Source organism: Carica papaya, chromosome 2, assembly GCF_054855325.1.
Source record: "Carica papaya isolate Zhongbai chromosome 2, ASM5485532v1, whole genome shotgun sequence".
NCBI lineage: Eukaryota > Viridiplantae > Streptophyta > Magnoliopsida > Brassicales > Caricaceae > Carica > Carica papaya.
The window spans coordinates 15,433,530-15,460,015 of NC_142310.1; the positions used below are offsets into that span (position 1 = coordinate 15,433,530).

Sequence of the window (26,486 nt, forward strand, 5' to 3'; positions counted from 1 at the left end):
GCTTCATTTTGTTTTTCTTGGATACTATAAAACGTAGGCTATGATAGGATTCATTGTATACAAACAAACAGATATTAACAGCATGAACCAGGAGAATTATGACCCATGTTTCCCCGACCAACCAGTGGTTGATCTCTACCTTCCAATCTGGTCGAACTTTCCAGCTTTCTGGTCTAAGCCAGCTTTCATCTGGGCTGAAGATGGCTCCACCCTCACCTATGCTCAACTAAATCAGTCTGCTTCTTCCATTTCATCTTCCTTGTTGCTTCATTTGCAAAGAGCTGATAGAGTAATGCTCTTATGCCCACCTGGACTCGAACTCGTTCAAGTCCTTTTCGGCTGCCAAAGAGCTGGCCTCTTGACCATTCCTCTACTCCCACCTCACCCTTCTTTTCACAAACCAAACTACCACCACTTCCTTAGAGTTGTCTCACAGACCAGGCCTAAAGCTGCCGTAGCTCCTCCTCATTACATTGCTCTTGTCCAACAATACACCAGCTCTTGCTCTTCTTCTGTCGATCCAGACCTTGTGGTGATACTGAGAAACTTAATATGGATTTCAACTGAAGATATAAAACACGGAGAAACTACTGCTTCAAGGGGTGTAATGGATAGCCCATCTTATAATGGTTGCAAGGTTGATGAAGTATATTTGATTCAGTACACGTCAGGAGCAACTGGGATTCCAAAGCCAGTGCTTGTGACTGCGGGATCAGCTGCTCACAATGTTAGAACAGCAAGGAAAGCTTATGATCTCCACCCGAATAGCATCATTGTCTCCTGGTTGCCTCAATATCATGATTGTGGTCTAATGTTTCTGCTGCTCACCATTGTATCTGGTGCAACCTGTGTACTAACATCACCTGCTTCATTTGTTAACCGGCCTATGCTATGGCTTGAGATGTTATCAGATCTTAAGTCAACTTGCACTCCTGTTCCATCCTTTGCCTTAACTCTTGTCATGAGGCACCATGGAAAATCCGATCAGAAAGAAAACTCAAATCTAAATCTACTATGTTTGAAGAACCTAATCCTTATTAACGAGCCTCTTTACAAGTCATCTGTGGAAGAGTTTCTTCATGTCTTTCAACCTTATGGGCTGAATCCCTCGTGTATAGCTCCATCTTATGGCCTTGCAGAGAATTGTACCTTTGTTTCAACTGCATGGAGAAACAACAAGAATGACTGTTGGGATTATTTTCCATCTCACAAGCAGCTCTTACCAAGTGCAAAGCTTGCAGATCAGTTGGATGAAGTGGAGATAATAATCGTTGATGAACAAACTAAGGAGGCTGTTGAGGATGGAATCGAAGGTGAGATTTGGATCTCATCTCCCAGCAATGCTTCTGGTTACCTCGGCCACCCTTTTCTCAGCCAAAAAATATTCCAAGGGAGGCTCAAGAATAAGATCAGTAGCAGGTATTATGTACGAACAGGCGACCGAGGCATTGTTAAGGGACAAGAAAGATTTCTTTATGTGACTGGCCGGTGTGTGGACATTATCAAAACCCAAAACAATCAAGAGATACATCCTCATTACATCGAGACTGCAGCTTATAATTGTTATCCACAGTTTCTCAGAGGAGGATGTCTTGCTTGTTTCAGCATTTCAAGAACTATTACTCTTGTTGCAGAGCTGCAGGGAAGCGAGAAATTAGACCAGAGCATTTTGAGGAGGTTGTGTGAAGGGATCAAACAAGATGTTCTCAAGGAAGAGAATGTGAAAGTTGGGAGGGTGATTCTGGTGAAACGTGGGTGTGTTCCAAGAACTACTTCGGGTAAAATACAAAGATGGGCAGCCATGGATAAGCTTGTTAGAAATCAAATGAGTATAGTGATGGATCTGAGAACCGAACAAGCTGGTGGGTTCGACTACTCATTTCCAACACTTGCAAGGAGAGGGAAATTAAGGAGAGGAGTAGCACTCTCCCTCATGTGAAAGTTTAATTTATTTTGGTCTTGTTATTTCAACTTTGTGTGCATATTAGCAGAAGTCCAAAAAATTAAAAAATAAAACTATACATTTAACACGAGATAAATTATTGATAAAATCATGTAATATCTCTTTTAATTTCTAATTTAGTAATGGAATACAAATCTTAATTAACTTAAATATTTTAGTCAAACTCTAATCATCGTTTCGGTATTCGAATGATACAACTCTTATATTTTAGAACACCAAATGTATATATATATATATATAAGCTCGACATATTGTAAGTAACTAATACTCTCTTAATTAGTAATTACCATGCAAGAAAGACAATAACATTTATATATACATACATATTTGTAGAAAATAATAACTGTTCAAAACAAACAAATTTGGTGGCTGAAGATAATTACTTTCACTTAAATATTTTGCCAATCTTTTTTCACATAAATACTCAATAAACAATCCAGATAGAAATATCCTACCTACAGTAAACAAGCAATACTCCATAAGCATTACTCAAGGATAACTTTGCATAACAAGACTGTCTCCTTATAAACAAAAACCATGCTTAATCTTCGTGTCATGAATTACAAAGTCACACAAATAAAGTGTTACTTTATTTTTAGTGTATAGTGTTAAAATTAATTCTTATCATACAAATATGTTAACATGACAAATGTTTAACTCCCATTGTTATAATGACAATAACTAATTTTTAACTCTCTTGTTTATAGAATCATAAATTCTATTTAACTTCCATTAGTAGGATGATAATTATTGATGTTTGATCCTATTAGTAAAATTTTAAATTTCATTAATTAATGTTTAACTCTATTAGTAAGAAGATAATAACCAATATTTAACCTCTAGTAGCAAGATTACAATAATAATAAATATTTAACCCATGTTCAAGCTTTATTATCTAGATCAGAATTATCAATGTTTAATCCCATTAACATAATCATAATTTTACATAATAATTTATGTCGATTCAATAAAATAATTAATGTTACTAACTCAAAAATGAATTACAATCTTACCATAGTAATTCCTAAAATATGCACACACACACAAAAAAAAAAAAAAAAAAAAAATGAAGAAGAAGAATTTTATCATATTAGTTCCAAAATACATAATTCACAAAATTATGTTATGTTTAATTTTCAAGATAATTAATATACTAGAATTAAATCAAAATTAGTTACAACCAATCAGCGATAATTTTCTAATTCATCCTTGATTTAGCATAAAGATGGAAGTTAGAAAGTAAAAGAACAAATTTTTTTTTTTTTTTGCGAAATCCAAAAACAGATTGGAAAAGCCTTTCTGGAATTTGAGATAAAATTATAAAAGTTTATTATTTCAAATTTGGTTGTTGTTGAAGTCTTTTATTTTGGCGAGTGATTCCCTATCGGACTTGAGTAACAAATGTTTCAAAATTCATTGCTAAAATTGTTTCATAATGGAAAATAATTTAATATTTTATATACATTACAATGGGACAGTTATTTAGTTGATTATCAAATTATCTTAGATAATTATGTTTTAGTTGAGAATTATCTTTACTTGATTCTCTTAGATAATTATGTGAATGATGACGGAGACGATTAATTAAATATCTTTCTTTATAACCAATTTAAGAAAATTAGAAATGTATGATAAAATTTCCAGAGAATTAGTTTGTATAATTTGAGAACAATTCTGTTATGGAAATCGATCAAAATTCTTCTTTAATAAAATTTTTAGCTTTTAGTTTTAATTTTAAGTTGTGCCTAGCTTCCCTAGTATATAAATCAAATAAAAATACTCTCTTCTCAAAATCAAGCCATACTTTTTGGATACTGATAATCGATTTTAACAATCAATATTATAATTAGATATTAGATACAAGGAGATTGTAATTAGATATTTCATATTACTTCAAGAAAGTTATCACTAAATCCTCCCAATACTTTACTTGAGTGGTGTTGAGGGTAAAAAAACTATCTCGATAACTTTACTTAGACTCTCTGGAAAGTAATAAATTATCAATTTCGAGTTGGAGGCATATTTGACCATCTTAATTGTATAACTTGAGAAATGAGTTTCCAGACAATCTTTCCCATCATATTTAAAAAATCTAGACATTTTAAATTTTGTGAGAATTTTTACTCAAGCTATTAAAAATGAGAGCGGCAAATCCGGTAATCCTCCCACTTTAGTCCCTTTTAAAATTTTGATCTTTTCTTCAAGGTACTATGTAAAGGCCCGGAACTTAAATTTAAATTAAATGCATAAGTGAATAATAGAGTTAAGATTTACATTCTTTACACAATAATTTAGAATACCCAATAAGGTTATAAGAATGTCTCTTCTAAAAGACAAATGATAATTGAAATAAAACGAATAAATAAATGTTCTAGAACCACATTCACTAGTACTTGAAGGGAGTCCGGATGATGAACTACTTATAACCCTCTTGCTGATTGGGATATGAATCTTGGTCCTCTTGATCTGAAATAGTTAATGACAGGGTGAGGTACACTAACTCAGTAAGACACTAATCACATATACAGAAAACTGAATATTGGTAAAAATCATAAAAACAACTAATGAAACTCTTAATTTAATATAAATTCATTTAATATAAAGAAAGTCATTTACTCCGTATTAACGTAACAAATTTTTCCAAAAGCAACCTATGAAGACTCATATTTATACACTTTTTATTTTCACATATAAGATAACAAGAAACATTCAATATCCAATTAAACAATTAATCGGCCATCTTTATACTCCATTCGGTAATGGGCGCTAAACATTCGACTATTTCGATACCCCATCCGATATGAGGGTTAACCCTATCTCCTAGACCTTATTGGTAAAGGACTTCTTAACCCCGTCTGACTGAGGTAATATTCACGATAAGAGTTTTTATGTACCAGGCCTATCTGCCCTTTCTCGGGTACCCAGTAAATCTTTTCCATTAGCATAACAATCAACCACTCAATTTATACTCATAGTCCACTTAAACAAATGGTATAGTTTAGCATAGCCAAATAACCAATAACCAGAATACCGATAAATAATTCAAAGGAACCAAATAACCAAATACCGAAAAAGACTCTAAAAACTATCAATTCAATTACGCACAGTATAATAGTAAACAAATATAGGTAGTACAGAAAAATAAATAGAAAATCGAAATGATCATAAACTAACCAGTTCTGTCTCCACTAGTGACCTGTAATTATTTTTAGGGTTCTCTAATTTTTCATAAAAACACACAATTATAAATTATTAACCCTCAATTTGTTGTAACAGAGAAAAGAGTGAGGGATCCTTACCTAAATCGATGTTTCGAGACGCACACTGCCTACTACGATTCCTAACGGGTACCGAATTTCTTGAATTTTCTTTACAGAATCCAAAACACTTGTCATATACCTAAAAATACCCAAATAATTTAAAATCGGTGTCCAAAACTCATTTCGGCCAATTTTGGGATTCCAGCATGGTGGGTGGCGGTTCGCTTCGACCTAGCCAGTTTTGGCTGTAACCCTATAAAAAAATACATTAAGAGCCTCTATTGACCGAAAAATTACAGAAAACCGAACCTACCGGCTGGGGTGGCCTCCGAGTGCGGCGGCTCCACCAATTCTCCTTTATAGCTGAGGTTCTTTCTTTGGCTAATATGCACAGAAAAAGACGGCAAATACAAAGATCAGAAAATCACGTGAAACGAAAATCGAGAAGGGGGTCATCGGAGGGGTTTTGGGAGTTTGGCCGCAACAACTCTGCTGGGCTTCGCCCGCAGTTTCTGTCTCACCTACAGTCCTTTTTGCTTTGATTTGGTCATGTGGGTGCTCAAAATTAAATTTTGAGCGAGTAGGAAAAATTTTTACTTTTTTTAACTGTCAGCAGTGGCTCCGGTGCGGCGGCGGTTGGCGGTCGACCTCCTTCTCCGACAGAGTTGGCGGCTAATGTTTGGGTTCCCTTGTGATGTGAGGTATTTATATCCATCTTGCTTTGATTTGCGCCATCCATCGTGATTGATGTCGTCTGTCCGATTGCGCCTAAGGAGGAAATGAATCTGAACCATTTATCGCGATTTGATCTTGGTCGTCCGATCGCACTTAAAAAGGGAATAAATCTGGATCGTCCACGCGCGCAGGATCGATCTTAAGCCATATAATTGCTGGGCATGGAGATCGCTCGCGTGGCATCCCGTGTGGCACCAATGCCAGTGTGCCTCATCACGTGGTGTGCTCCAGTTCATTAGGGTTACTGACTGGGTGATCCTACGTGGTACAATTTTTTTCTATTTGCACTCTGACCCCATGTTTCTAATTTTTCTTTTAAAAATACTCTCTAAACCGAAATTTTCACCTTTTTTTCTCAAAATTATTTTTGATTTCATTCCTAACCTTTTTTTTCATAAATTCAATAAAAATTAAAATAAATTAATTTAAAAATAAATTTTTATATATTTTCGAATGTTAAAATTAATCTCAGGCCCAATTGCAGGTCTTAGTATTACATACTATGTTTTTTTATCACATCATGTTTTTCTTTCTCATGAGCCTTGGGCTTGTCAATATTGATCTTTAGGACACTAATGATGACAGATGCCGCTATTGAACTAGTTGGCTATTGTGGAGGAGGCAGAGGAATAACTTAATTGCTAAGAGTTCCTTGGTTTCTTTGTTATGATACATGGATTACTTAAAACTACTTGTGTAACGGCCCCATAAATTTAGAGTAAAATATGTGTATTAAAAATGTCAAATGCGGAAACGTAATAAAAATTTTGATTAAAATTCCTTACACAAAAACCAAAAACGTGCTCAAAATATAAAAGAACAAACTAACTAAAAGAGATACTTGAAATAAGAACTATAAATATAACTACGGAGTCTTTAGGTGTCCCATTCGCCGTCTTCCTGCGAAACGGGCTCGGGAACAATGTCTTCCTGATCTGAAATGGTTAATAAGGAATGAGCTACACCAGTCCAGTAAAGACATCACACTATCTCACCAGCACGGAGGTAAAGGTGGGTAGAAAACACAAAAAAGACCAATGGAGCATAATTTATAATAAACTTGTTTATTAACATAAAAATCTTTACTGTCCACTTACCTCGGTGAGATTCATGAAAACAACTTATGAAAATAATAACATTATCATCATCATGAAATCATATGAACTGTATAACAGAATACTTACCATGCCTTTGCATTTCAATCATTAAACAACACATTTTCCTCATTTACCAGCCTACTAGTATCCATGGGGATCCATAGGGGTCTCGCTACCCGTGAACCTTAACATTTATAATCTGATTCCATGGCCGTCCCCATACCCCGTCCGGTATGGGCGCCAAAATCATAAACCTCAATACCCCGTCCGGTATGGGCACCAAAATACAGAAGGTCTCCATACCCGTCTGGTATGAGAGACTACATTCCCGAGAGAGTTCCCTACGGACCCGGTCCGTCCACCATCTCTCAGGATATCTAGTCAGGCTGACTACATTATCCATTTATCAATTTACATAACTTTTTTACCATTTTTCTTGGTTTCAATCATTCAAACACACACAACATGTAAACCAGTAATGGACACCAACCAAGACAACACAATATCGGGTTAAGCATAATACCAATCATAATAAGGAAACCATGATTCATGCATATGAGACCATAATATAATTACATCAAACATCATGCTGCATTTAATACTGGAAATTGAATCAAGCAATAACAGACCAACACAGTATCAGACTCAGACTCCATTGGCAACCTTAATCAATTATACATCTATAAAGTCATACAGTACAGTTTAATTATTTATTTAGCTTTAATACCGTGATAGGAAATAGGGTGAGGGGTCTTTACTTGTTTCGGGGTCTGAATACGGTCCTACAGTGCGCCTACAGGCTGTTCCTAGTTTTTCCTGAATTTTTTCCGGGGAACTGAAACGCACTACTGGTACCTGCATGTGTTCCAAAAAATCCCAAATTATACCTAGGGCCCCCTTTCAGCCAATATCGCAATTCCGGCACGGCGGCTATGCCGTGCTCCGGCAACGATGATTCACCTCGGATTGGCCGTTTTCGACCATTTTTAGCCGAATTCGGCCACGCTTGCATCAGTCTCTGTGATAGAACAACCCTAGGGCCCTCGGTGGATCGAAAAATCACGAAAAATCGAAACTTACCGGTGGCGGTGCTCTCGGGTGCGGCGGCTCCTCCGGCGTGAGTCGTGTTTTGATGTTTGGCTCCGATCAACATGTAGAGAAAAGAACGGTGATCACAGTGGTATAAAATTTGCATCAAACGGAGGCTGGGAAGGGCCTCATCGGAGGTAAAAATCGAGGAGGGGCGCGGCGGCGCCGCTGGGTTTCGGTTGGGTTTTTCAGCCGTTTGGCCGGTGGTTTGGCTCCGGTTTAGCCATAGGCGGACTCAGCGTCGAAAAACGAGCAAGGGAGAGAAAATTTACCTCGATCGACGGTCAGAAACTTCCCCGGTGCGGCGGCGGGTGGCGGCGGCCGGCTCCTCCGGCGTCTGGTTCTTCTTCTCCGGCGAGCACTGGCGGCTAGGGTTTCTTTGGTCAGGTGTGGGTGGGGTTATTTATACCCTTTGCCTTTTAATCTCGACCATCCATCAAGATTAAATTTGGACCGTTCGATCACGATTTAATTGGGATTAAATCTGGACCGTTCATCGCGATACAATCTGGGCCGTCCGTGCCTGATTGAATCTGGGCCGTCCGTGCGCGTAAATCTGGGCCGTCCGTGCGCACGTTTGATCTGGGCCGTCCGTGTGCGTGGGAACAGATCTGGGCCGTCCGATCGCGCGCACGCGGATCGCCCACGTGGCCTGTTCCCTGGTCAGCGTTGCCTTACCACGCGGCGCGTTCTGGTTGGCCGGAGCTACTGACCGGGCCGCTGACATGGCTGCTGACGTGGCACAACTTTTCTAAATTACGTTTTGACCCCCAGTTTCCGATTTTCTTTTCAAAAACACCCACAGAATCCAAATTTTTATCCTTTTTTTTCAAAGCTAATTTCAATTAAATTCAAATAATATTTTTACCCAATTTTATCATTATTATTTTTTTTATTTTCATTGAATTAAACTAAATTAAATTAAATAAAAAATCAAATAAATAAATAAAAATAAAAATAAATAAATAAAATTTTTATTTTTATTTGGGTGTTATAACTTTAGAAGCAAATACAATTTCTTTTGGGTTTGGCGATGGAGTAGTGAGCCTTGCTAAAATAATTTGTAATGCATGCTTGATAGTATTAATACTTTTACTGACATGCCACCTTTGATTCCCTTTGGCTGCTATTTTATTAGTTACTGTATTATTTGCTCAAGTACGAGTTAGATATAAACCTTGAATGAAACTGACCTTCCTTCCCTCGCAATCTATCTTGCTTATTTACCAATTAGTTCTAGTTTTCAATTTGGTGACTTCTCTTTCAAAAATATTTGCTCTTGTTTCCAACTCCCTCAGTTGTGTGAGAAGATACTTGGATTATGCAGGTCTTTGGCTTTTTTAGCATCCTATACATGTACTTCATGCTGGCTCTATACGTGCTCTATTGCTCTATTTTATCATAGTCTAATACTTGAGCATCATCTCCCTTGGAAGCTATTTTTTAGACTGGTGATGATTCAAAAGTGCTCTAAGTTTTCATTCTATAAGAATATCATTTCCTTGAAATTGAACATTTCTGTAAACATAATACTATATTAGTATAACGATTGTAGGATAGCCAACTCTTTTTTTCTTGTTGGTTTATAATGCTCTCATTTCTCTACTAAGCTCCAAACATTCTCAGTTGTGAAATCAAACTCAAATATTTATAATTCTTCCACTAAGGGTATTCTTTATTGTAATTATAGAGACTTATACAATTGTAACTAAAAAAACTCTGCATCAATAATGGGACAGATATAAAAAAATATCCCCAAATAAAAGTGCAAACACTAGTCCAATGAAACCTTAGTATTTTTGCATGAAGTCCAACAGGAGTAGTAGTTTTAATTTTGTCATCCCGTGGCTTTAAGGGAATACTTTCCTTTTTCTTATTTAGACAAAAATAATAATTAATAAAAGAAATTGAAAGATAAAAGCATCTCTCCCTTTTCTCCAAAGTTTTAATTTTTCCGTACATCCAATTTGGGAATAAAAAGAGTTATTCTATACGTAACTTGTCATTTATTAATTAAAGATTTCTTATAATTAATCGTTTTTATTTTCTCTGTGAATCTAAACTATTCATAAAAAAAAATAACATAAAAGTTTAATACATTTTTTTTTAAAAAAAAAAATTTAATTAGTTTTTATTTCTACTTATCTAATTAAAAAAAAATATTTCTCTTTTTATTTTATTTTTTTTAAATTTATTATTCTTTTATTTATTAGGTTTTTAGGATTAAACTCTTAACATTCTTATAAGTTGTCATCTCCTGACTCTGAGTTCATACTCACTTTTATTTCATTTATTTGGACAAAATTGATGGATTCATACCTCAAATTTCGGAGGGAGAAATGAAGCTTTAACAATTTTTAAGAAAACAAAAAAAAATTTATTTTATAACTAGCGTGTTTGTTATAACTAATTTTTTATTTTTCTTTATAAACTTAAACTACTCACAAAAATTAAAGTATTGTAATAATTCTTTTAATTAGTTTTTATTTCTATTTATTCAGATGAGAAAAATCATTCTTTTAAAATTATTACTTTTTATTTGACTTAAAATATAAGATACTCATGTACTGTTATTTTTTTAAAACAAAATTCTTTCAATGTAATATAAATTAAATTTTCATTAAGTTAAAATCATGTGACTGTTAATATAGCGTGACATGGCAACATAGTCATAGTCTTAATAAATATGTTTAAATAATTATTATTTTAGTGATATATAATAGTTACTATATTTATATTTTATTAAAGATGAACTTCAATTAAAACAAATAAATTAAACAATCAACAAAAAATTAGCATTACAAAACTTGTAAGACACAGTGTGAATTATTGTGATGCTTCTTGGTGTGTGATTAAAATTCTGGAGGTGGTCCATTTACCTCAGGGTGAAAACCGAGGTTTATATTCCTGGACAACGATTAAAAAAATTAGTTATAATAAAATAAATGATAATTGGGTTAGAAACATTATAAATAAATACTTATAATTATATATAAAAAAAAATAGTAGTTAAAATAATGATGAGAGATGAAAATAAGTTGATTTTTCAGAAATATTTTTCTCGATATATATTATATATTTACGCCATAAATTAATTATATTTTTTTCTTTCATATACTAAATAGAACCCTACTATTTTTAAGAATAAAGAAAACCTATCTAATAAATTAAACTTTTTTTTTTAATTTATGTTTGAATATCTAATAGTGTCTCTTTTCCTCTAGCTACAAATTTACTTTATATGATAATTATTGACTACTTACATTTATACATTTCGATAATTCTATCATTTTCTATGCTACTATTCATTTAACAAAAAATATTTATTACATTCACCACACCCTCAAATATTTTACATATTTTTATTTATAATTTTAAAAATAATTAAAATTACTATTTCATAATTTTTTTAACGTGTTACATGGTAGGATTTTAACTCTAAATTTATTAAAAAAAAAAAAAAAGGTTATCAAAATAACACGACCAAAATTGTAGAGAGTGAATTTGACACCTCTAAGTTAATATCTTAGAAAAAAGACAGAAGTATAGAAAAATTCTTTATTTTTGTTATTATTATTAAATTTTTTGTGGTAAAATATAATTAGTAGATAAGAGAAAACTAACTTAATTTTGTCTGTGGCCCATTCAGCCCATGACTTGGTATCGTCGTATGCATCTCCGGCGGACTCTTTGAAGTTATTGGCAGCTTCTTTGACGTCGGAGGCAACCTCTTCCACATGATCCATGGCGGTCTCATCACCCAAAACGGAGCGTATTGATAAAATAAGTACTAATGAAAAAACCAGAATCATCACCGCACCCTTTCCCATTTTCCTTCTTTATGTATGCGTTATATGATATATATGTATATATGAAGTTGTAAATATACTTTTATGTAATTATAGATTCTCATTCCTACAGTGACAAGATGGCTTCCATTTTATAGTGATAACAATTGACCGTGTCTCTCCTAATCCATCTTCTCCTTTCCTTCTTTAGCAACATTTATATTAAACCAAAATTTGACTTGTTAAAGGATTAATATCAACCATTTGGTTTACGGTACTATATGCGAAAACATCGGTCTTCCTTTCCTTTATTTATATATATATGTACGTATAATATTACATATACAAACACATTTTGTTAGAGTTTTTATCACCCAACCTGTCAAGAGTAAGTAGGGGGACCAAATATTAAGAAATTTTCTAAACAATTAAAGATAGTTGATTTAGTTGTAATGCTTCCCTAGCCAAATCATGAGCTTATTGATTACACTTTTTAAGGATATAGTAAGAATAAAAGAAACTATAATAATTACGTATATAAGCAGTATCATCTATCAATAAATTAAAATCAGAGTAAGTAGGGCAAATATTACAAATAAAAAAATATTTAGACATTTTAATTATAGCTTAAAAAGAAAAGATGAGATTTCATTCTCCATTTCTTAAAAAATTTTGTTAAAAAATAAGTATATAAATAATATTTAAAAAATATTGTGTTTGTGTCTCAACCGTTTGCCCTCTATTTGAATGATGTTAGTTTGTGATTCATTAATTTTAAAGTATGATGGTAAAATGGCAAAATCATATTTGTTTACTGATGATATGGTTATCTTAAGGTATTTAATGGTATGCAACAGTTAAAATTTAGAAAAATTTTTAAAATTATAAATTAGTAATTTTTGACAGGTTCATATTTTTATTCCGGTTATACTTTCGTTAAATTTTGCTAATTATTATTTTAACCTTGAAAAAACCCTTATATTTTAGACCTCATTTTTCTTTTCAGCAACCCAACCTACGTCTTTTCTTTTTTTTTTCTCTTCATCTCTTCTTCTCCATCTGCTTCCTTCATCACTCGATCTGCTTCTCTTCTTCTTGTCTCCATCTAAAATCATCTTTCTTTCTCTTCTTCAAAGCATTTTCTCCATCTGAACTCATCGAAAAGCATCATCTTTCTTTCACGATTTGCTGGTTGTTTTTCTTTTTTATATTTAATGTTTTTCTCTTTACTGTTAGATTGCTGGTATGCTTTCCTTTTTTCTATGTTTGCTATTAGATTGCTAATAGATTGTTGATATGTTTTTGGTCTCGTTTGTTTTTAACACATATATATACGCACCTATATATATATATATATATATATATATATATATATATATATATAGCTTCAGTTTTGTTGCTGGTGGCTGTAATTATTTTTGCCCTTGGTGTTGCTATGAACAGAAGAAGAGAATGTGTTTTCTTTCTTGTCTTATATCTATATATATTTATCTTATATATATATATATTAAAAATCATATATATCTATGTATATATCTCTTTTTTTTTTTTTATTTGCTTGGTAATCTTCAGAGGAGTAACATTTATTATTTACAACTCTTGGTAATAGTTGTAAATTTCTTGATAATTCCTTTTTTTCATATATCCAAACTAATGTTGTCATCAGCATCCAAAATTATTCCCAACTGTTATTTTTCCTTCTCTATTTGCTACCTAGTTAGGCATATAGACAAGAGAGGTCACTTGCATCATTCTCTTGCATCAACAACATCTTGTTTTGTAAGGACCAACTTAGATTCCAAAGCAAACTTGTCTTCGATCGATGCCTGCAGCTTCTAATGAAACAGAGACTTGGTTGCCTCAAGTTCTCCAATAGCAATTTTTTTGCCATGCAAAATGGCAGCTACATGCTCCTTCTGCTTCGCCTCAGATCTAGCCAGCTCTTCAAGCAAGTTTTTTCTTTCTTGTTCAAAGCTTCCTTGTTTGGCTTGGCCCTCGGAAAGTCTCTTTTTCGCTTCTGTTAATTTACCTTCTATTTTTTTCAAAACTCCACTTCTGGTACCAAAGTTAACTCTGCAATTTTCATGTGTTCCTAGTCGTATTTTCTTTAAACCAACTTGAAGTTTTGTTTGGCTGAGGCCTGAGTGGATGAGTGTTAGTTTCATAGTCCATAGGCAATCAAAATCATTAACTTGCAGTAGTCTCTCTTTCTTGATTCTTGTCTTATACACAAAAAAATATCTAATAGTTGAATATATATATATATATATATATATATATCCACATAAATGAAGAAAATAACGGGGTATGGCATGCAAGTGGAAGGAGTAGAAAGTTTTGTTTGAGATTACCTAAAAATTTGTTTATATTTTTTATGTTTACTTCCATGTATGTATGCATATAAAAATATATAGATAGTCTACATACACCAGCTAAACGACAAAAAAAGTTCACAAGTCCCAAGTTAAAAATTTATATATACAACTAAATTAAATTATAAGTTATTGCATAGTCATTTAGCTAACAGTTTGTTTGAAGGTGGTTTAATGTTACCAATCTGTCCGACCACTTTCCAAAAACCCAATTGAACTGAAATAAGAGGCCAACGCTAGATTTGAGCATCACCTTGTCAACATTTTAAATGCTTGCATCTACATAACAACACTTAGAAGGTTGCAATCGTTTTCCTGCAATTACTTTGATCAGCACATGTATAACTCTGGATAGTTGGAGAACATGCGATTTGCAAATGGTGCTTTGTTTTCTCATTGGTTTGGTTTAGATTATCTGCAAGAAATGGCAATAGGAGCAATTAGACATCATTTTCAGGTAAAATAATGACCTCTTGCTTGATCAGAAAATAGTTTAACATAATGTTGGTGACCATTTTCTTGCACAAATAAAAGGATTAGGCACAAATATGTTGGGTCTGCAATTGTGGGTATGGCCTCTTAGATTAGTAAATTTAGTAAATTACTTAAATTAGTAAATTATTAGATATTTAATCATGCTTAAATTAGTAAATTACTTGCATGCTCTACTAGATTCTCATATCTGTTTTTTTTTTTTATAATTGTTTTCGCATTTTATTTGTTTATTCTTCTTCTCATTACTTCACTTATTAGTTTTTACTTTCATAATTCAAATATGTTGCTTGCTATATCTATAGGTTTATGTGTGTACGTTTATTTATTTGGATGTCTGTGGTGTCCATTTTCTTTTGAATTTTTAGATTTTTTTGTAATAATTTTTTGCTCAGTTTATTGTTTGGTTTTTTTTTTTTTAATTAAGAAGCATTGGCAAACACCCAAATAAAAATTTGGCAGTTGTTGGATATAGTTAAAAACTTTATTTTTTTAGTAAATGGGAATCGTTAGATTGTTCTTCAAGTGTTGGTATTTAGATCTCACAGAACGTTTTTATGAAGAAACAATGAACTCCACTTGCAGCTTAGCCAGTCTGTTTCTAGGTGCTGCCTTTTTGACTTTGTAGGAAATAGTGTCCGTTTTGCATAGTTTCTTATCTCAAGATCTATTGATGTCCTGAAGGCTGAAGGGTTCTGGGTTTTTGGTCATGTCCTATATGTATAATCTTTCCCTGCAAATTTCCTTCATGTGATTCCCTGAAAATTTTCACGGAATCACATATGGAGCTGACAGATATTTGCATGGGCATTTTTCTGTTTCATTTGCAACTTCATAGAATTTAGCTTAGTTACTTGAAACATGTTCCAAATAAGAGATCGTACATAAGCTTTAGGTGCTTTCTGTGATTATATGTTGCTTCTCCAGTAGGTTTGTTAAGTTTGTCGAAAGGGTGAGGAGAACGCCCATGTCCATTGATGATGAGAACTATAATTTTATGAACATTTATTAATTATGCAAATTGTTGATTTCTCTTTTTGTGAATTCATGACTTTTTTATTAAAAAGAGGATAGGAAAGAAATGAAGCTAAAAAAAACTATTTTCTATGGGCATGGAGAATCACAAAATATATTAATCTTTAATCTGTTTTTATTTGTGAGCAGCCAACATCTGAAGTGATGATATGAGGCTGACATTCTAAACTGCTACATCTTTGATGCAATGCCTATTCATTTGATCAACTATTTTTCATCTATTTTTTAAGAATCATTGGCAAAACTATGTGAAAACATGATTCAAATCCTAGAATGAGTCTAATACGTTTATAGAATTTTTCTTTTCCCTCTGTTTATCAAAGTGTTAGTATTATCAGGGCATGGTTGGTTTAGACTAATGTTGAATATGTTGAGATCTTATATTTCTTATATCACTCTTTTTTCTTTATGTAATAGCTTCTTATAGCTTTTAATTGTTTGGTTTTCTTTCAAACATTTGGTATTATTTCTGTTTCCGCATAAGGTAAGCAAAATGGATGTTAGGAAATGTGCAGCTATTTTAGTCGAGTATTTTGTCATACTTTTAGTCCTGCTACTTCACAAAATGAGAAAACCTAGGCGTACTCATGAATTAAGACTAGAGAGAGAGGAAGCTTGGGATAAGCTTATGAAAAGTTTGGTTTCAAATGAGTTTTGTCACCACATCATTAGGATGAGAGCTCCAACATTTATAAATTTATGTCATTTACTAGTTGTAGATGATAGACCCACTGCTCATGCAATTGTAGAAGAACAAGTAGCCAAGACACTTACTTATTAGGACACAATGAGAGGAATCGAGTCATATCTTGGGTTTTTTGAATATCTGGAGAGACGACAAGTCGTTATTTTCATAATGTGCTACGAAATATAGTACAGTGGCAGATAAATTTATTAATCAGCCAAATGGATTACAAATGCCTTCGAAAATAGCCAACAATTCTAGATTCTTTCCATTTTTTAAGGTGAACATATAAGTTATATAAATTCAATTACTTTTTTTACATAAGTCCAAGTTTAATTAAATATTGAATAATTAATTTTAGGATAGTATTGGTGCGATTGATGGAACACATATACGTGTGAAAGTATTTAGAAAAAATGCTCCAAGATTTCGCAGGAGAAAAGATTTTCTCAGATAAAATATACTGGCAGCTTGTACATTTAATTTAAAATTTTCATATCTCCTAGCTGGGTGGGAGGGGACTGCATCAGATTTAAGAATAATAAAAGATGCATTAAACAGACATGAGAATCCTCTAATAATTCTCGAAGGTAATTAACATATATTGAATTTCAATATGTAGTGTATAATTTTGAATAAAATGTTATAATTTAATTTATTCATTGTTTATAGATAAGTTTTACCTTGTGGATGCTAGTTTCATGCTGGAGGGTGGAGTAATTATTCTATATAGAGGAGAACGTTACCATTTGAGCGAATACTCAAGGAATCCACCACGCAATGCTCGTGAGCTATTTAATTTTCATCATGCTTCTTTGCGTAATGCGATTGGACATGCATTTAGAGTTCTTAAGAAATATTTTCCAATTATTGGAAGCTTTAGTGAACCTCATTATCAGCTTAAGACTGTTAACCGCACTATATTTGCTTGTTGCATTTTGTACAACTATTTGCAAGGAGAGGATCCAAATGATGAAATTCTTGTACAGGTTGATGAATAACTTTTACATGTCTTTCCCAACAAATGAACTCCATATAATGTTAGGGATAGTATTAAGGAAACAAGAAAACGGGAAGTTATTAGAGATATGATAGCAGCTGATATGTGGGCTGCTTACAATATTTGATTATATTTTGCACTAGTTGTGTTGCTTATGAATTTGTGATAACTTAATGCATTTGTATGGATTATGACATGTGTGTTACTTTAGTATTTTAATATAACACTGTAATTTGGAGTTTATTTTGTTGTAATCAAATTATATTGTTATTGCATATTAATATTTAAAATGATTATATTTGGTATTTTCTTATACCTTAGAAAATGGCTAGGAGGAATAGAAATGCAGGTAGGGGGAGTAACACTGTCCATTGGACAGATGCTATGAATGACGTTCTAGTATATGCCTTTTACAATCAATATTTATGTGGTTGTAGATCGGGTGAGACATTCATCACACAGGCCATTGATTTTATAGTTACAGAACTGCATACTGTATTTCCCGATTTGACCATTGATAAAGAGCGAATGCATAACCGCATAAAAAATTTTAAAAAGACAATTCTCAAAATGGTTTGATGTTTTCAAACATGGAATGAGCACTTTTACATGGAATCCGATAACTAAAGATTTGAAGCATAAGAGGAAGTTTGACTGCAACTTATAAAGGTAAATCTGTTACTATATCTTATGTTATTTGCAATATTTTATATAATTCAAATACTAACATATTAATTCATCATAGGCTCAACTCGCAGCAGCTGAACTGATAAACAAATGTGTGCGAAATTATGATAAAATGTTAGAAATGTTTGGAAGAAATAGAGCTGATGGATCTGCAAGTGAGACATCACATTCAACTATAGGACAAAGGAAAGGAGTGGTGCTGAACGTGAAGTGAATGTTGAGGAGACTAACCAACAACATACCCAAGATTTAGTGGTGTGAATAGTTTTAATGATTGTCGCCCAAAACTCCTACTCGCAACCCCAACTAGAAATACAAGAGTTTGCTAGGCAGAAAAAATTGAGATGTATGCCAACTATCCAAAAAGAAGAGTATCTGGTTGAGGAAGTTCGAATGATTGCACATGCTATCAAGGATATGGCAACAAGCACATAAGAAACTGTTTCAGCAGGCTAGCTGTATGAAGAGGTTGCTCGTATGGGTTTCGATCCATATCAAGAAATAAGAGCTTTTATGCTTCTTATGGACAAACCAAACATTGCTACAGCTTTAGTGACTTGCCCTCTTGAGCGACATAGTTTTTTCATCGAGAATTTGCTTCGTTCACCAGGTAATGACTTATATTAAGTCTCAAGTTCGAATATTTTGGACTTGTTATTTTCTAGTTTTTAATTTTCTAATTTCTTTGCATTTTCAAATAAGTGAAAACAGAAGCTGCTGTTGGACTAATTTATATGAATCTTATTATTCTGATGGACTAATTTGTATGGATCTTATTATTTTGATGAAATAATTTGTATGGATCTTATTAGTCTATGGACTAAGTTGTATAAATTTTATTATTTTGATGAACTAATTTGTATGGATCTTATTAGTCTAATGGACTAAGTTGTATGGATCTTATTATGTATGAATCTTATTATAATGATGGACTAATTTGTTATTTTGGATTGATTAATTTATGTTGAATGTGAATGTAAATTATTTACATATATATACAATGTATATTTCTATTAAAAAGGTGAATTTATAAGTTTGAAACTAAAAAAATATGATTGGAAAGATTAAATTTCAATGATGATTAATAGTTAAAATTAGTTAAAGAATTAACTCTTTGTAAATGAGTTAATAATAATTAATTATATAGATATATTACATGGTATATTGTCAACCATTATAATTAATAAAACAATATAAAGATATAATATTTATTTTTCTTATCAATAAGTAATTGTATATATAATTTGTATAATTTGTACTTAAACTTTTCATGACTGCATGATATTTGGTTTAAAAGACATGCAATTTGACAATGTACGATGATCTTCTTCCCAATTATTAAATGTTCAAACTTTTATAAAAATTTTAAATAAAAAATTGTAGCTTCACTTTTTACATTTTTACTATTAAAAATGTTAAATAAAAAATTATATATAAATTAATCAGACAAATCTAATCAGAAGAGAAGTTTAAGCTCATCAAGTTTTGGAATTGAATAAATTTTGATTAATTAATAATAACATTTGAGTTGTTTTTAAAAATGCTTAAATATTATTTATTTATTTATTTATTAAACAATAGAATGAAAAAAATAAATAAAAAATATTGAAAATTAATTTATAATAAAAAATATTATAAAATTAAACTATAATAAATATAAGATTTCATATATAAATTTAAATTTACCTTAGATTTTAATATAATTATTTTATAAACATTAATAAGTTAAAATAAATAATCTATAAATAAATGGGTGAAAAACTTAACACTAAAAGAAGTCCAACTCTAAACAAATGGGTAAAAAGCTATATAACTTATATTCATTAGGTACGTATTATTAAAATAATGATTGAAATAGTTAAGTTGATTGAATGTACGTAGGTATTTAATTATTTAAAAATTATCAAAACTTAAAATTGTTTACAATAAAATTTATTTATTTACTTTATTTATATTATAGAAATGATAATAATAAATATTATGTAATAGATAATTTTTTAGATTTTTTAAAATTTATAATTTCAAATAAAAAATTAAAGTTTTAAATTAATTTTTTGTACTAATTAGAAAAAAATAAAATTTTATTCTTCATAATAAATTTATTTTTCGATATTTTAAGAAAAAAATTTATTAAGAATTATACTTTAAATAATTTATCAAGTTAAATAATTTAATTTAAAAATTAAATAAGTATTTTTTCTTGTTTTTTTCCCTTCAACATTACATATAATAAGATAGGGACAAATTAGTATTTGACTTAATATACTGTAACGGCCCCGGAAATGTTAAAATGAAATGAGTATTTAAACACATAAAATGCGGAAGCGAGATCAAAATTTCAGTTAACATCCCTTATACGAAAATAAAAAACGTACTTAAAATATAAAAGATTAAACTAACTAAAAGAGAAACTCGAAAATAAAACTATGAGTATGACTACAGAGTCTCTAGGCATCCCCTTCGTCGTCCTCCTGCGGAACGGGCTCGGGAACCATGTCTTCCTGATCTGAAATGGTTAAATAAGGAGTGAGCTACACTAGCCCAGTAAGAACATCACGATATCTCACCGTCACGGAGGTAAAGGTGGGTAGAAAAATACAAAAGACCAATGGAGCATGATTTACAACAAATCCTTTTATTTATGATAAAACCTTTACCATCCACTTACCTCGGTGGAATTCATGAAATAATATAAGAAAAACAATAACATTATCACAATCATGGAATAATATAAGCTGTAAAACATAGCACTTATCACGCCTTTTGTAATTCAATCATTATACAACATATCATTTTCTCATTTACCAGCCTACTAGTATCCATGGGGGTCCATAGGGGTCCCGCTACCCGTTAACCTTTAACATTCATAATCAGTTTCCAGGGCCGTCCCCATACCCCGTCCGGTATGGGCGCCAAAACCATAAACCTCAATACCCCGTCCGGTATGAGGGTGAAACGGGCCGTCCCCATACCCCGTCCGGTATGGGCGCCAAAACACATAAGATCTCCATACCCCGTCCGGCATGTGAGATCACAATCCCGGTAGGGTTCCCTACGGACCCGGTCCGTCCACCATCTCCCAGGATATCTAGTCAGGCTAACCCCATCATACAATTATCAGTCTACACAATCTTTCATTTTCCTCTTCCTCAGTAAGCATTATCAATTCACATTTTAAACAAGCAAATCGTAATTCATGCCAAACAGACAACATACGGTATCAATTTTTCAGTCATTCAACCCATAACCAATAAAAACGTAATATATGCACACGAAACTATAAAATAAACACATCAAACCTCATACTGCATTTAAAGTTGTAAAACAGGCCAAATAACAGTAAATCATCAATCACACTAGACTCGGGCTCCATTAGCAACCTTAAGCAATTTCACACATTCGTTAATTCAAGAAATACCGTTTTATCATTTTGAACTTTAATACCGTGATAGGAAATAGGGTGAGGGGTCCTTACTTATTTTCGGGATCCGAATACGATTCACAGTGCGCCTATAGGCCGTCCCTAATTTTTCCTGAATTTTTCCTGGGGAACTGAAACACACTAACGGTACCTGCACGTGTTCCAAAAAATCTCAAATTAGGCTCAGGGCCCCTTTTTGGCCAATATCGCAACTCCGGCACGGCGGCTCCGCCGTGCTCCGGCGACGGCGATTCGCCTCGGGTTGGCTGTTTTCGGCCGTTTCCGGCCGAATTCGGCCACACTCGCATCGGTCCCTGCGAGAAAACAACCCTAGGGCCCTCGGGGGGCCAAAAAATCACGGAGAAGCGGAGCTTACCGGCGGCGGCGCTCTCGGGTACGACGGCTCTCCTTCTCGGTCCGGGCGCTACAACTCTCCCCCCCATAAAGAAATTTGGTCCCCAAATTTGCCTCATTACTCTTGATCAAACAGATGGGGATACTGAGTCCTAAATTCTGATTCCAGTTCCCAAGTCGCCTCCCTGGGTGTGTGGTTCTGCCACATGACTTTTACAAATGATATTTCCCGGTTGCGGAGTATTCTGCTTTCTCGGTCCGTGATACTGACCGGTACTTCTTCATAAGACAAGTCCTCTCGGAGTGGAAGCGGTTCGTGAGCCAAGACATGAGAAGGGTCCGGATTGTACTTACGTAGCATAGATACATGAAACACATTATGAACCCGGGAGAGCTCAGGAGGTAGTGCAAGTCTGTAGGCAGTGGTACCAATCTTGTCTAAGATTTCAAAGGGTCCAATATATCTGGGGTTTAATTTTCCCCTCCTGCCGAACCTGCTAATTCCCTTGAAGGGGGTGACTTTAAGAAACACCCGGTCGCCTTTCTCAAAGGCCAGGTCCCTTCTCCGGGTATCGGCATAACTCTTCTGCCTACTCTGAGCTGTCTGGATGTCTTCTTAATCTTAACTATCTTGGACGTGGTTTCTTCTACCAAATCCAGGCCAAACAATCTTCTATCGCCCACTTCCTCCCAACAGATCGGCGACATGCACGGACGCCCGTATAGCGCCTCGTATGGGGCCATGCCGATGCTTGCTTGGTAGCTGTTGTTGTAAGCAAACTCTATCAGGGGTAGGTGGTCGTCCCAATGGCCCCCGGAGTCAAGGACACAAGCTCGGAGCATATCCTCCAGCGTACGAATTGTCCTCTCTGATTGTCCATCGGTTTGGGGGTGGAAGGCAGTACTAAGAGATAGCTTTGTTCCCATAGCTTGCTGGAAACTATTCCAAAACCGAGAAGTGAATCTGGGATCCCTGTTGGATATCACTATTACTGGAACTCCATGTAGTCTGACTACCTCCCGGATATACATTCTTGCCAACTTGTCCAAGGGATCAGTCATTCTGATGGCCAGGAAGTGGGAAGACTTAGTGAGTCGGTCAACAATTACCCATATAGCATCATGTCCCGATCGTGCCTTGGGTAATCCCGATACGAAGTCCATGGTGATATGTTCCCACTTCCACTCTGGAATCGGTAAAGGCTGAAGTAACCCGCCCGGGCGTTGATGTTCTGCTTTGACCTGCTGACATACCAAGCATTTAGATACAAAGTCGGCTGTATCTCTCTTCATCCCATTCCACCAGAACCGAGATCGCATAGTTTGGTACATTTTCGTACTTCCTGGATGCATGGCGAACCTTGAACTATGGGACTCTGTCATGATGTCTCTTCTTAACTCACTGTCGTCTGGGACGCACACTCTGTCCCTGAAACGAATCAATCCGTCGGCAGAGATCTGAAATTCTGAGTTCACTCCCTGTCCTGCATCCTTCTTGCGGGTTACTAGGGCGGGGTCGATTGACTGGGCTTTCTTTATTCTTTGGATTAACTCGGGTTGGACTGCTAGGTGGCTCAAACATGTGGCCCTCTTCAGATCTCGCAGTCGAACCTGTTGTGTGGCCCCAATGGACCTGCATTCTGAAACCATCAGATGGGCTAGGGTGCCTGCACTTTTCCTGCTGAGGGCATCGGCTACTACGTTGCCCTTACCTGGATGGTATAGGATGTCACAATCATAGTCCTTGAGGAGTTCCATCCACCTTCTCTGACGCATGTTGAGATCCTTCTGAGTGAAGATGTGCTTCAAACTCTTATGATCGGTGTAGATCTGAAAGGTCTCTCCATACAAATAATGGCGCCAGATTTTCAAGGCGTATATAATTGCGGCAAGCTCCAAGTCATGGGTAGGATAGTTCTTCTCATGATTCTTTAGCTCTAGACCCATATGCTATAACCTTTCCATGCTGCATCAGGACACAACCCAGGCCCAGATAGGAGGCATTACTATAAACTGTATACCCTCCTGATCCACTCGGTAGAGCCAGCACGGGTGCAGTAGTCAGTCGCTTCTTCAATTCTGAAAAACTCCTTTCGCAGTTCTCATTCCAATCAAACCTTGCATTCTTCTTTGTGAGTCGGGTTAGAGGAGCTGCTAGACTGGAGAACCCTTCGACAAACCAGCGGTAATAACTTGCCATCCCTAGGAAACTGCGAATTTCCTTAACTGTTGTCAGCCTTTCCCAACCAAGTACCGCTTCAACTTTTTCGGGGTTCACTGACACCCCTTCCTTCGATATAACATGTCCTAGGAAGGCGATTTGCTCGAGCCAAAATCCACACTTGCTCAATTTTGCATACAACTTCTTTTCCCTAAGTACCTGTAGGACTTGGGCAAGATGATGAGCATGTTCTTCTCTACTTTTTGAGTAGACTAAGATATCATCGATGAACACGATGATAAATTGATCCAAGAACTCTCTGAAGATTCTGTTCATTAGATCCATAAAGATGGCCGGGGCGTTGGTTAGCCCAAACGACATAACCAGGAACTCGTAGTGTCCGTACCTGGTTCGGAATGCCGTCGTGGGGATATCCTCTGCTCTTACCTTTACCTGATGGTAACCTGATCGTAGATCTATTTTAGAAAAGATATGTGCACCCTGCAACTGATCGAAAAGGTCATCAATCCGAGGAAGAGGATATTTGTTCTTGATTGTTACCTTGTTTATCCTTCTGTAATCAATGCACAGTCTCAATGTTCCATCTCCCTTCCTTGCAAAAGTAACCCGGGCACCCCATGGGGAAACACTGTGTCTAATGAAACCACTGTCTTGTAGCTCAGTGATCTGTTTCCTTAGTTCTTCCATCTCGATGCGACTCATTCGGTAAGGAGCTACTGAGATGGGCTGGGTACCTGGCTGTAAGTCTATGGTGAACTCGACCTCCCTGTCCCTTGGTAGACCGGGTAGTTCATCCGAAAATACATCTGGAAAGTCTCGGACTACTGGAATCTCTTGGATACAAACTTCTTTCTTGGGTTTACCATGTACCGCGTCCGGGTCTGCGTCGACATCCTTCTGGGTAAGGTTGTAAACTCTGCCCTGGATTGGAGGCCTTCTCTGATTCTGGTTCCTGGGGCATTCCCTTGCATAGTGCTGGGCACTGCCGCATATGCGACAGGTGTCGTTGAGGCGGTAGCAGGGTCGGTCCCCGTGATCCCTGCCGCAGTACTGGCAGATCTTCCCACGTGCTGCCCCCGTAGCCTGAGGAGGGGCCTGGACGGCAGGTCTGGGCCTCTTACTGGGTTGGACAGGCATGATAGGTGCTGGCCTGCGGAGCGGGGCTGAGAGTCGGGAACTTCCCGCTAGCTGAGGGCGGGTGTCAAAGCTCCTTTCTATGATCTACGCCTTAGCCAAGACTGCCGAATACGTCTCAAGCTCCATCACGAGTAAGTGTTGTCTAATCTCCAGGCGGAGACCCCACTGGAATTTCCTGGCCTTTCGGCCCTCATCCATCAATGTCTCCAGGGCATGTCGGCCCAGCTCCAGGAACTTACGAGCATAGTCCGACACTGTCATATTTCCCTGGACCAATTGAGCAAACTCCATTTCCTTTAGATGTTGGATGTGTTTAGGGAGATACTCCGCATGGAAGGCCGCCAGGAACTGCTCCCAAGTAACTGGTGTAGGCAGGGTGGCCCGCTTGAGCTCCCACCAGCGTACTGCTTCCCCTACCAGCATGTAGGAGGCAATGACAGCCCTCTGCTCAGGAACTACTCCCAAGGTCTCGAAGGCTCTCTCAGTCTCTGCCAGCCAATATTGGGCCTCTTCAAAAGAGGATCCCCCTGCAAAAGTAGAAGGGTTCAGTCTTCTGTACCTCTCTATGAAGCCGGGATCGATCAAGGAAGGAGCGGGGTCCCGAGGTAGAGGGACTAGGACCGGCTGAGGGTGAACTGGGGGACCCCGTGGTGGAACCTGCTGATGTGGTGGGGGTACTGGAAAGTGCTGTGGCGGCGCCTGCTGGTACTGTGGCTGTGGTACCGGGTCGTACCGCGGCTGTGGTGCCGGTTGGTACTGTGGAGGAACAGGCTCCTGCCGGGGTGGTACGGGATCTGCCTGCTGTAGTGGGGGCTCAACCTACGCTAGCGGAGGAGGTCCGGGTAACTCTCTTCTCTCCTCTTGCCTTCGCTGGGCAGCTACGAGAGCCTCCACCATCTCATACAGTCTGTCAAGATCCTCCCGAAGCGAATTATCCTGAGCCGCTCGGTTTAGTGGGGGCCTTCCTCTCCTCATTCCCGTGTACCTGCATTCACAAGGAATAATTGAGTAACGATATATCGGTGAGTATTTATCTAAGGCACTATTGTGTAAGGGATGGGTCCGAGGAAACGCGGCTCTGATACCAACTGTAACGGCCCCGGAAATGTTAAAATGAAATGAGTATTTAAACACATAAAATGCGGAAGCGAGATCAAAATTTCAGTTAACATCCCTTACACGAAAACCA

At 35.6% G+C, this 26,486-nt stretch overlaps 1 protein-coding gene and 1 long non-coding RNA gene across 2 annotated transcripts; one reads left to right on the forward strand and one right to left on the reverse strand.

Moving 5' to 3' along the window:
• Positions 1 to 10,821: 10,821 nt before the first annotated feature.
• Positions 10,822 to 12,098, reverse strand: LOC148268803 (uncharacterized). Its single transcript, XR_015816720.1, has 2 exons — positions 11,769 to 12,098; positions 10,822 to 11,051 (listed from the first exon to the last, which is right to left on the reverse strand). It is a non-coding gene; the product is annotated as an uncharacterized LOC148268803 (long non-coding RNA).
• Positions 12,099 to 16,284: 4,186 nt separating this feature from the next.
• LOC148268804 (uncharacterized) lies at positions 16,285 to 17,621 on the forward strand. The gene is made up of 4 exons (XM_088212161.1): positions 16,285 to 16,796; positions 16,878 to 16,919; positions 17,034 to 17,106; positions 17,189 to 17,621. The coding sequence occupies exons 1-4, from the start codon at positions 16,749 to 16,751 to the stop codon at positions 17,515 to 17,517; spliced, it is 492 nt and encodes a 163-aa protein (XP_088068287.1). The 5' UTR covers positions 16,285 to 16,748; the 3' UTR covers positions 17,518 to 17,621.
• The last annotated feature ends 8,865 nt before the right edge of the window (positions 17,622 to 26,486 follow it).